Genomic DNA, 11,585 nt, shown 5'->3' with positions numbered 1-11,585 from the left:
TACGATTCGAACCTTAAGACGATTTTAGTAAGAATTAAAATACGTTTAAAGCATTTGTCGGATTCTACTTTTACGATATTATTTATTAAACGTACAAACTATTTAAAAGAGTAACCCAATAAACAAACTTATAATAAGTATTCATTAAAAATATTTATTTTAGTCTAATTATCGGATTCTCGCACGGGCCTTTAACAAATTTCTTTAAAAAGTTGTCCGGAGAAGAATCCAATAAGTATTTTTGACGACCGCAAGGTCATGCGCCGCCTCGACAGGTAGTGACTAGTTACGCGATTCACACGATCGCAAGCGCTGCGCTTCGTCGTTGCATAATTATTTTAATTGAAAATAGCTGTTAAAAGTTGTGTATTGTATTAATGAAGGTTGTATATGTGTTAAAAGTTGTGCGATGGGTGACCGAGGCAGAAAATTAGTGCAACTAGCCTGCGGTAACAGGCTTGAAACAGGTAAAATCTAATTTTCTAACCTAGAAATACATTTAGAATTGTCGTATAAAATAAGGATACTTAATCATGTTATGACCTAATCGCCTGAACGATATACTTCGTGTTTATAGTACTGTGTTTAATCTAAGCTATTGAAACCGTTAATAAATTACGAAAAGCAGTGCGAGGGTTGCGTGGTCAAACCAGATAAGTGGAGCAAATGTGTTTTTGAAATTGTAACTATAGGTAAATTAAATGACGTTCATATATCAATCACAAATTATCGGGTTTGACCACTCACCCCTTTAATTGTTGTAGTTTCATTTAGAGCGACTTAGAGCGAGCTTATCGGGATTTAGCACTAACTATTAATCGAACCACCCACGCGACTTTGAGTGATGCTTACCGTACAAAACAATAAAAATGTAGTTTAAATTAAATTATGCTTGCTTAAATTATTGAATAATAATTATTATTTTTTGCGTTCCAGTGGGATCAGGTGGTTCTAATAACAGATTTTCTATGAGTGTTTTAACGGCAAAGGAAAACATAAGATGTTACCTGCAAAACAATAATGATGGTAAGTTTCCATGGTTTAAAGATCCGTAATAGTACATTGTGCATTAACCTCGTAAGTCCCCGCGTACTTGTAAAAGTACAAAATAGTCCGCAAAATACCTGTACATTATTGTACTTATGGATAAGATCAATAATTAAAATATGTATTATGTATGACCTTATTTGTACTTACCCGAGTTTATAATCCCGTTACTGCCCGTAAATTATTTTAAGTTATTGTGTTTTTGGCACTCATACTTTAATTTATTCGTTTTCAGACAATGACTCCTCCGATCTTAATGAATCGCAAATTGATATCGCCGCCCAAATGCACAATATTGTCACCGATGATAATAATATTACGGCAGACTCAAGTAAGTCTTTTGAAGATTATATAAAAAAATGATTATTAGGATCCATTCGTTAACTATGTTAATATGTAACTTAATTTATTTTGCTTATATTTATTTCCAGATGATGAAAGTAATTTATTTGGCAGTGACTATTCGGATGAAGATCCCACTTACGTGCCAGATCCTAAGGACTATTCACCAAAGCAAATAGATTCCGACTCTGATATTATTCCTGAAAGTCCGAATGCTTTCTCCAAACAGGAAGACTTTTTTATGGTGCTGATTGATGAAGTTTTAGATCGAGTTTGGATTTCTGTAGGTGACTACTCAGCAGCAGCTTATGTTCAAGATTCAGATTCAGAAAACGATACACCTCAGCAAAATGATTCCGGCCGTGATATTATTATTCCTGAAACTCCCAGCCCATGCAAACAGCAGAAACGTTCCTTGTCCATATTTAACAACGTTTGTATTTCTGGAGAAGGTGAATGCATAGAAAGAGCTTCTTCTTATGTTCCAGATTCAGAGGACGACCCATTAAAAGTATTATATCCAACTGACTCTAGCTGCAATGACAGTATGATCCCTGAAAGTTCAGGTGTTCGTTCACAAGTGGAAGACACTGTTTACTTTATTGTAGACAATATTTTAGACAGAATTTGGAGTCGTGTCAAACCCTTGAAGCGACGTAAGCAAGCTAAGCCATCTGAATGGAAAATAAATATCGCCAAAAAACGAAAAATGGAAGGGCTACCTTATGTGACCCAAGGCATTAAGCGTCCTGCTAAAGTTCCAAAGCCTATTGAATGTGATAAATGCCAATTCAAATGTACTGAAAAGTTTTCCGAAGAAGAACGTAGCAGTTTGTGCCGTTATTTCTACAGTATGGATTTCCGGGCAAGAAAGAACTTTATTCTTTCTTGCATAAAAATTCAGCCTGTTAAAACTAGAAAAGTACAGAAGGCATCTAATAAAAAGGAGCGTTCATATAGTAAAAAATGTTTCTTTCAAAAAGGCAATGACGAAATCCAAGTTTGTCAAAATTTTTTCCTGACTACATTGTGCATTAGTGTAGATGTCATCTCCGATGCTGTAAACAAAAAAGATTCATTAGGATTGTATGTCGAGGATGATAAACGTGGCAAGAAAAGCCCACCAAATAAAACTAAAATAGAAGATGTTAAACGGGTCCAGGATCACATAGAGAGCTTTCCTGTAATGGATTCTCATTACTGCCGTAAAGACAGTAAGAAGAAATACCTTTACCCTGACGCTAAATCGGTTAAAAACATGTATAGATTGTATGAAGATTCATGTAAAGAGACTAATAAAAAGCCGGTTTCAGAGTCAAAGTACCGTGATATTTTTAATGAAGAATACAATTACAGCTTTTTCAGTCCGAAAAAAGATCTCTGTAACGTTTGCTCAAAGTATGAAAAAGCTCTGTCGATAGAAGAGCTAGAAGATGATTACCAACAGCATGTACAACGGAAGACGGTCTGTCAAAATGCTAAAGACGCTGACAAAGCTCGTGCTAATGTAGATAAAACGTTTATGTCAATAACTATGGACTTACAGGCAGTTTTGCAAATACCTAATGGCGGGGAAAGTCTACTATATTACATGAGAAAATTAGTTCTCTTCAATTTTACCATTTATGAAGCCAGTCTCCCAAATAATGCTTACTGTCTTTGCTGGAGTGAAATAAATGGTAATAAAGGCAGTTGTGAAATTGGAACTTGCCTTTTCTACTACTTGTCTGAATTGCCTAAAACCGTGACAGAATTAAGCATTTTTTCGGATACGTGCAGCGGCCAAAACCGAAATCAATATATTTCCGCTCTCTTACTCTGGGCAGTACAAAAGATAGACCACCTACAAATAATTGAGCAAAAGTTTCTCGAAAGTGGGCATAGCCAAATGGAAGTGGATTCGATGCATGCAGCTATTGAACACGCATCGAAAAACTTATCTATCAATAGCGTTTCTGACTGGAAAAATGTCTTTAGATTTGCTAGAAATAAAAAAACAAAAATCGTTACCACTGGCGAAGAAAAGAAAAAAATCGAAATCGATAGCTATAAAGTGAAAGAGTTTAAATATAACGAAATATTAGATTTAAAAAAACTAAATGCTGCCATAATAAATAATAGAACCAATGATACCACGAATGAGGCCGTGAACTGGCTGAAAATTAAAAGGATTAGGTACGTGAAAGGAGATTTCAAAATTTACTTCAATTACGACATGTCCGAGGATTTTCGTCAGTTAGATGTTTCGAGACAAAAGCCAAATACAGCTAGAACAAGAGCTAAGAGACAGTCTAACCCACCATCAGTTGCAATGCCATGGCCAGAAGAGTTAGAGCTAAGATACAGTAGTCAGTTACCTATAAGCATTGCTAAAAAAAAAGATTTAGAGACCATGTGCAGGAAACAAATTATACCTGAGGAGTATCATGGATGGATAAGAAGCCTAAAAACATTTGCCGGGAAAGCACCAAATAATTCAGATTCTGATGAAGAATAATACCGTTCTCACTTGAAGATTCACTTCTTTTTTTTAGTTTTTTTAAGTACTTAATTATAACCTCTTAGTAACATTGACGGCTTAAAAAAATTTTGAGACCATGTGCAGGACACCAATTATACCTGAGGAGTAACATGGATGGATAAGAAGCCTAAAAACATTTGCTGGCAAAGCACCAAATGATTCAGATGAAGAATAATTCCATTCTCACTTGTAGATTTACTTCTTTCTTTGAGTTTTTTATAAGTAATAAAACCTCTTAGTAACATTAACGGCTTTTTTCTTTTTGCGTAAACCCAATAAGTCGAGACCCTTTGGTAAAAGACATTTTTTTACAGGAAAACTAAACGAGTTACATAACTAAAACACAAATTAACTTAAAGTGGATAAAATTACCTACACGAAGAAATTATAAAACTACAAATTTATTTATCAAAAATTAGTGTTTGATGACCATAAACCTTTAACATCGTTTTTCTCCAAACTAGGTTTCTCATACTTATTGGGTTTTACCAGGCAACCCTCGATATTTAACTACTACATACATAACATTTTACTAATACTGACGTGTTTACACTTGAGCCCTAAAAATGTGTGACACCTTACATGCTATAACTGAAATAGATGACATTGAGATAGCACACATTATTGAATGCGAAAGTATTGAGGAACTGACAAAAACATTACACACAAATAAAAATGATTTTACAATAATCTCACAAAATATACGAAGCATCTATCGCAACTTTGATGACTTTTCAGTCATGCTGTCCAGCTTTGCACACACGCCAGATTTAATTATCTTCACGGAATGCAGGCTAAATTCTAACAAGCCCGTGCCCCAGCTTTCAAGCTATGACGCTTATTGTACCTCACGCCAGCTGAATCAGAACGACGGTGTGGTAGTATATGTTAGGAATAGCATAAAACATTATGTACAAGAAATATCATTATCCCAGGCATCCTGTCTTCGTGTGGATATCCTAAATAATATAGTTTATTGTATTTACAGATCTCCTTCTAATAGCAATGCAGAACCTTTTATAGATACTCTTAAAACTAGCTTAGAATCGTTAAGGCCGGGCAGCGACGTAATAATCGCTGGTGATATTAATATAAACTTAATAAAAAAACCTAATGAAATCGAACCGTCATATGAATATAAAAACAGGACTAACTATTTAAACACGTTATCATTATTTGGACTCTTAGCTGGTCACACGAAAGCAACGCGTGACAAAAACTGTTTAGATCACTTTATCTTAAAAATTAATAAAACCAAATCTACCCCTACTATAGCCATTATAAAGACAACCATAACTGACCATTACACGACATTTCTTTCTGTAGCCAAATCGAAAAAAATACCTTCTAACGATTACAAAAAAACCACTATAAACTTTGAAAATGCCCTCAAATACTTAAAACAACAAAACCTGCCTGAACTAATGTTTTGTGCTGATCCTGACATTGTCACAGACCGGCTTACAAGTACGCTTAGTGAAGCTATAAAAAGAAATACTAAAACTGCCCTAATACCTAGCTCAAAACGCATTATAAAGCCGTGGATCACTCCAGGGTTATTACGCTGCATTCGAAATCGCAATAAGCTACAAAAAGAGGCTCAAAATAATCCTTATAACGCAATTACAAAAATAACGTACATTAGATACAGAAACTATTGTAACAATCTTTTAAAAAAACTTAAAAGAAAATACGAAAGAGAACTCTTAGAAAAATCTATGTATAATAATAAACTCCTTTGGAAAAATATAAAAACACTTACATACAATAATAAACCTAATAAACTTAATGCTGAGCTTTTAAATGTCAAACCTACTGTTATGGAATCAGCTGACACCATAAACAAATATTTTGCTAACATAGGAAAAGAGCTTGCCGAACAAATTTGCCCTGACTCTCAAGAAGAATTAAACGCTTTCCTCAGCAATCTTCCATGTCAGTCTGGATCCTTCGTATTATTACCTACTAACCAAGACGAAGTGTACACTACACTTATAAATCTTAAATCAAGTAGTGCGCCTGGCTGGGACAATGTATCGACAAAATTTCTTAAATATGTTGCCAATGAAATAGTCCCTATCATAACTCACATAATGAACCTTAGCTTTAATTTAGGAATTTTCCCTAAATCGTTTAAAACGTCTATTATTACTCCCGTGTACAAGAGTGGAAAGAGAGACGACATCAGCAACTACAGACCTATCTCAGTACTGCCAGTGATTTCGAAAATACTAGAAAAAATTCTGAATAACAGATTACTAAAATACTTAACCAAATTTAATCTCTTATCTAATTCACAGTTCGGATTCAGACACGGAAGATCAACTGAGGACGCAGTAATATCTCTTACCTCCTCAGTTGTAGAAAACCTTGATAACAACAACAAGTGCCTAGCTGTCTTTCTAGATCTGAAGAAAGCTTTTGATACAGTCTCTCTTCCCATTCTTGTGCAAAAGTTGGAGAGAAAAGGTATCAGAGGAATACCACTTTTACTTTTTAAAGATTATCTCTATGGCCGAAAGCAACGGGTTAAACTGGGCGAATATGTCAGCGAGGATGAGGATGTCCAATATGGCGTACCGCAGGGAAGCGTTCTGGGTCCGACTTTATTTTTAGTTTACATCAACGATCTCTGCGATATGACCATTCCTGGCGCAAAAATATTCTCTTATGCTGACGATACAGCTGTCATTTTTAGTGGAAAATCATGGGGAGAGGTAAATGTCGGAGCTGAACTCGGAATGGTACACATATCAAAGTGGTTAAGGAGGAACCTACTAACATTAAACACCAATAAGACAAAATATGTTTGTTTTAGCATCTCACAACCGACTACTCTAATAGATTTAAAAATTCATTCGTGTCAGCAAACTGATTTTTCTACTTGTAACTGTCCAACTATTGAAAAAGTATCTGAAACGAAATATTTAGGTATACAACTGGACGAGCATTTAAATTGGTATTCCCACCTTGACCAAGTAATCGGTAGAGTCAGAAAACTGCTCTGGATCTTTAAGTCGCTAAGGCACATTACACCAGGTAAAACAAATCTTACAAAGCCTCGCAACATCTTAAACGAAATTTATGTCTCCCTGGTGCAATCTGTCTTATTGTACTGCATATCGGTCTGGGGTGGTGCAGCGAAAAGTCGCTTTATCTATCTTGAAAGAGCACAACGTGCACTCATAAAAGTCATGTACTTCAAAAAAATTAGATATCCTACTGAAATGCTTTATCAAACTACTGATCTTCTATCGGTAAGGAAATTATATGTTCTGCAATCAATATTGAAAAAACACAAACTAATACCCTACAACCCTAATTATAAAAACAAAAGAAATATGGTCAATGTAGCAAAATTTTTACGTACGAGAACTTACTTTGCAAGATCGCAGTTTAATTCAAAGTCTGCCTACCTTTATAATAAAATTAACAGAGAATTAGATATTCATTCAAAAACATACCACGAATGTAAATTACATCTCACTAAATGGCTTAAAACTAAAACCTTCGACGAAACAGAGAAGCTGCTAAGAACAGAGTACTAGAATACACTCAATCACTCACACGCGCACACACACACACACACACACACACACACACACGCACGCACACGCACACGCACACGCACACGCACACAAACACAAACACCTGTCTCAGTCGATATTCACACCTTAAATCAAACGAAACTAGTAAGAATTAACAGAAACAGTGTACTTGTAGCTGTGTTGTAATGCATGTTTTAGAATTAAGTTAAAACATATTAACTAGTAATTCTGTATAATTACCTACATATCTTAGTTACCTAATGTTAATAAAATAAAATAAATATTGTACTACTTATAAACCTAGGGAAGAGCGGTGCCTCCCAACACAAGCATAAGCTTACCGGGCGGCTCCATCCCCTGTATCACAAAAATGTATACTATTATGAAATAAAGAATTTATTATTTATTTATTTATTTATTATTATTATTATACACGGACGGGCCCGAGATGTATACCGACTTTTCTGATTTGCGCAGTTTGTGTGCGGGAGTGACGAGGAGATGGGCAAGCTTGTTGCTACGCATCGCGCGGGATTCGTTCACACCTCGGTGTCTAAACGCATCGTAGTTTTTATGTGTAAAGAGAGCAACTTGGAAGATGTGCTCACAGGGAAGAGGCAAAATAATCAATTCTTTGAATAACTCTCTGCATGACACGTCATCGGGCACGCCTACAATAGCGCGCACCGCCCGCTTTTGCATCCTGAAGACTCGATCGGCATCGGCAGCCCGCGCCCACAGCTCCACGCCGTAGGTTATGACGCTGTGGACAGTCGCAAAGTAGCACGATAGTACGACGCTCCGAGATGCAGTGCCCGCAAGGCGGCGGAGCGCGTAACATGCTCGGCCGAGCCTAGAGCATATATCATCGATATGTTGGTCCCAGGTGAGGCCGCTGTCTATGTGGAAGCCTAGTAGTCTAGCCGATTGGACCATCTGCAGGGCGGTTTGTACAGCAGTGACTGAGTACGTCGATGACGCCGAGCCATTGAGCTGGAATGAGAGGTAACAAGTTTTATCTCTATTTAAGGCTAAGCCGTTTAGTCGAAACCACAACTCAAGCCTCTGGACTACGGAGTTCAACTTGTGTTTCAGTTCTCCCGTGGTCGGCGCAGTGACTATGGCAGCCACGTCGTCGGCATACATATATATATCTCCGCGTCGTGTATTGCGGTGGGCAGATCGTTGAGTAATAAACTGAACAGTGTGTTCGACAGGCACGAGCCCTGTGGCACACCCATCGCATTCGTCATTTCAGATGATGTGATCCTTCCATTTTCTGCGACAACGACTTGCGTGCGATGAGACATGAATGATGTTAGCAGGGACAGGACCGGCCCCCGAATACCGTAGAATCCCAGCTTGTCGGCTATAAGCTGGTGGCCGGCGGTGTCAAAAACGCGCGAAAGGTCGCAGCATAGCAGCGCTACGTGTATCAATAAGATATCTTTAATTTGTAATACGTATAATGACTTGGCCATCGCACGGCTGCATAAAGACATAAGGATCATCGTCAGTTCGTCACCTATTAAAAATAATTCTAATTGAACATAACGCTAGCGCTAATTGCAGTTTAAGCATTACACATATTTACGAGTACGTAAGTAAAGCATTATGTGCGATTGCCAAGTCATTATATGTAATAATAATAATAATATAGCCTTTATTTCTGACATTTCAACTTAATCTATATACATATATTAAATTGTGTTTTTAACTTGGTGTTTCCTTGTCAGTTTGCCTTCTGGCAAAGGCCTCCCCTAGAATTTGCCTGTCTTCTGTCCCTGGCTTGATTCAGGTTAGCTTCTTGTTTTGCGTTCTTGAGTTACTTTATTTATATATTTATTGTTTTAGGTATCTCGTTTTTATTAAGTTAGTTATGTTTTTACATTTTGTTTTTATATCTCGGTTTTTACATTTCGTTTTACTTTTTCTAGGGGGTGTTGGTCGTACTCCCCACGGGGACCAGCCGGATTGGGGAATGTTGAGTAATTCTAAGTTCTTGTTGTTATTGTAGTTGTTTTGTTTTCTTCCTCCCGGGTGCCTGCTAGTTGTTATTATTTCGAATGCATTACAGCATGAGCATCTATTTTATTCTTTTTGTTAGGTTGTTTCTTCTCAGGTTCATTGCTTGGACGTTCTGAACTCTTCTGAACATTATTTGGAGATTGTGTGGGAGATCGCTTCCTCTTCTCGTTGGGGGTTTCCTTTTCACCTGTGTTGTCCTCTACGATAAGTTTATCATATCGGATATATGCTTTCTTTCCCTTCTCTCTTTCTTGTATCAATTGTTCTTTTAGTTCTTTTCTTTTTATAAGAATCTCTTTAGGATAGTCTTCAGTAGCATAGATGTTATTATGGAATTGCTTGTTGTTTTTAAGAACCTCCATTTTTCTCCAAGTTAATGTTACTGTCACTAGTATCGGTCTAGGTTCGTCTCTTTTCTTTCCTAGCCTTGTTACTTTACTGATTTCCCATATATCCCACTTTTCCGTGTTTGCGTTTTCACTGAGTTTATTCAATGTTTCTACCACCAGTTTTAATAGATCGTTGGTGGACGTCTCGGTTTCACTGACTTTATGAAGTATAAAGTTATTCTTCTTAACTTCCTTCTCCAATATATGAACTTTTGTTTTTAATCTTCCTACTTCTACTTTGAGTTCCTTATTATCTTGTATTAGTGGTTTTAATTTCTCCTCTATAGTGGTAGATAAATTATCTGTTAATGTTTTCGTTTGGATTTTCATCTCTTCCTTCAGTTTTTCAAAGAGTGTTTCCATTTGCGCGTCCATAGTTTTTAGCTATCGAAATTAGCAGTTTTTCTACCAAATAGTAGTTTGTTATTCGCTCTGGCAATAATTACGTGCGAGTCTGGCAACACTAATGTGTTATGTCAACTGTCACTGACGGAACTGGCGCTACGTGTATCAATAAGATATCTTTAATTTGTAATACGTATAATGACTTGGCCATCGCACGGCTGCATAAAGACATAAGGATCATCGTCAGTTCGTCACCTATTAAAAATAATTCTAATTGAACATAACGCTAGCGCTAATTGCAGTTTAAGCATTACACATATTTACGAGTACGGTAGAGTAAGTAAAGCATTATGTGCGATTGCCAAGTCATTATATGTATTACAAATTAAAGATATCTTATTGATATGGTTTGCCAGGGGGTGTCCTGGCACTGATTAAAATAACCGACTTGGTTTCACATTACATCTCAAAACTTTTTTGTAGCGTTGCGAGACTTGCACCTTTTTACATGTAATGTTTTTGATGGGATCTCATCTCTTTTTGTAGGCAGTCCTTCTTTTCGGGTCTCATACCCATACTATGTATACACATATCATAACTAAACACATCTTCATTCATACTCACATCGTACATCGTAGTGTACCTTTACTTTACCTACTAAGTATTTGTAGGAACTGCAACAGTAACTTTGTAATAGCATATATTTGTACGGGATTACAAACTTACTTATGCAGTTCTTAGATCTTTAAAACGTGATGACTGATATGGCAATATTTTTAGGTTTTTTATGGCTTGATAAGCTGAAAACTACTTATCTTTAAAATTTGAAGCTTGTGGGTATGCTAGAAGTACCTTAGAATTATGATAATCGTGAGTGAGTGAATCAGTGTCGAAATTTAGGAATTTTGACATACAATAATTCTTAAACTACAAATTCAAATTGAATGTTTTTGAGAATATATCTTAAGAATGTTAAGCCCTATAGATTACTGAAAATTCAGGGTTCTAGCTTCAGCCAGCACAAAATTACAGGACGTCGAAAATGGCCTGAAACGCTTCGAGAAAAGGATGGTACGGCCGTGCCTCTTTGTTTTGCTCGACTTGGCAGTGCCCCCTGCCGTGCCCCCAGATTTATTCCTCGAAAAGAATAACAGTAATTCACTTACATGAGAAACGTGCACTTATAAATATAAACTTAAGTATAGACTTATACTAGTGAGCGCGAAATAGTCCCTGTCCTTTACGGCGCCAACTTGATAGCTTTAAAGAAAAAATACGGCGGTATCCGTCCTATTGCGGTGGGAAGCTCATTTCGACGGCTCGCATCTAAACTATGTTGCAGGGTTAATTTTCAAATAGGCATTT

The 11,585-nt window shown here is 36.6% G+C and overlaps 1 protein-coding gene across 1 annotated transcript; it reads left to right on the top strand.

Annotated features, from left to right (window-relative positions):
• The first annotated feature begins 409 nt into the window (after positions 1-409).
• Positions 410-3,886, top strand: LOC134662624 (uncharacterized). Its single transcript, XM_063518897.1, has 3 exons — positions 410-467; positions 1,283-1,378; positions 1,479-3,886. The coding sequence occupies exons 1-3, from the start codon at positions 410-412 to the stop codon at positions 3,884-3,886; spliced, it is 2,562 nt and encodes an 853-aa protein (XP_063374967.1).
• The last annotated feature ends 7,699 nt before the right edge of the window (positions 3,887-11,585 follow it).

This window comes from Cydia amplana, chromosome 3, assembly GCF_948474715.1.
Source record: "Cydia amplana chromosome 3, ilCydAmpl1.1, whole genome shotgun sequence".
In the NCBI taxonomy this organism is placed as follows: domain Eukaryota; kingdom Metazoa; phylum Arthropoda; class Insecta; order Lepidoptera; family Tortricidae; genus Cydia; species Cydia amplana.
Note: the sequence above shows the minus strand (reverse complement) of the source record. Positions and strands in the feature narration are given on the sequence as shown.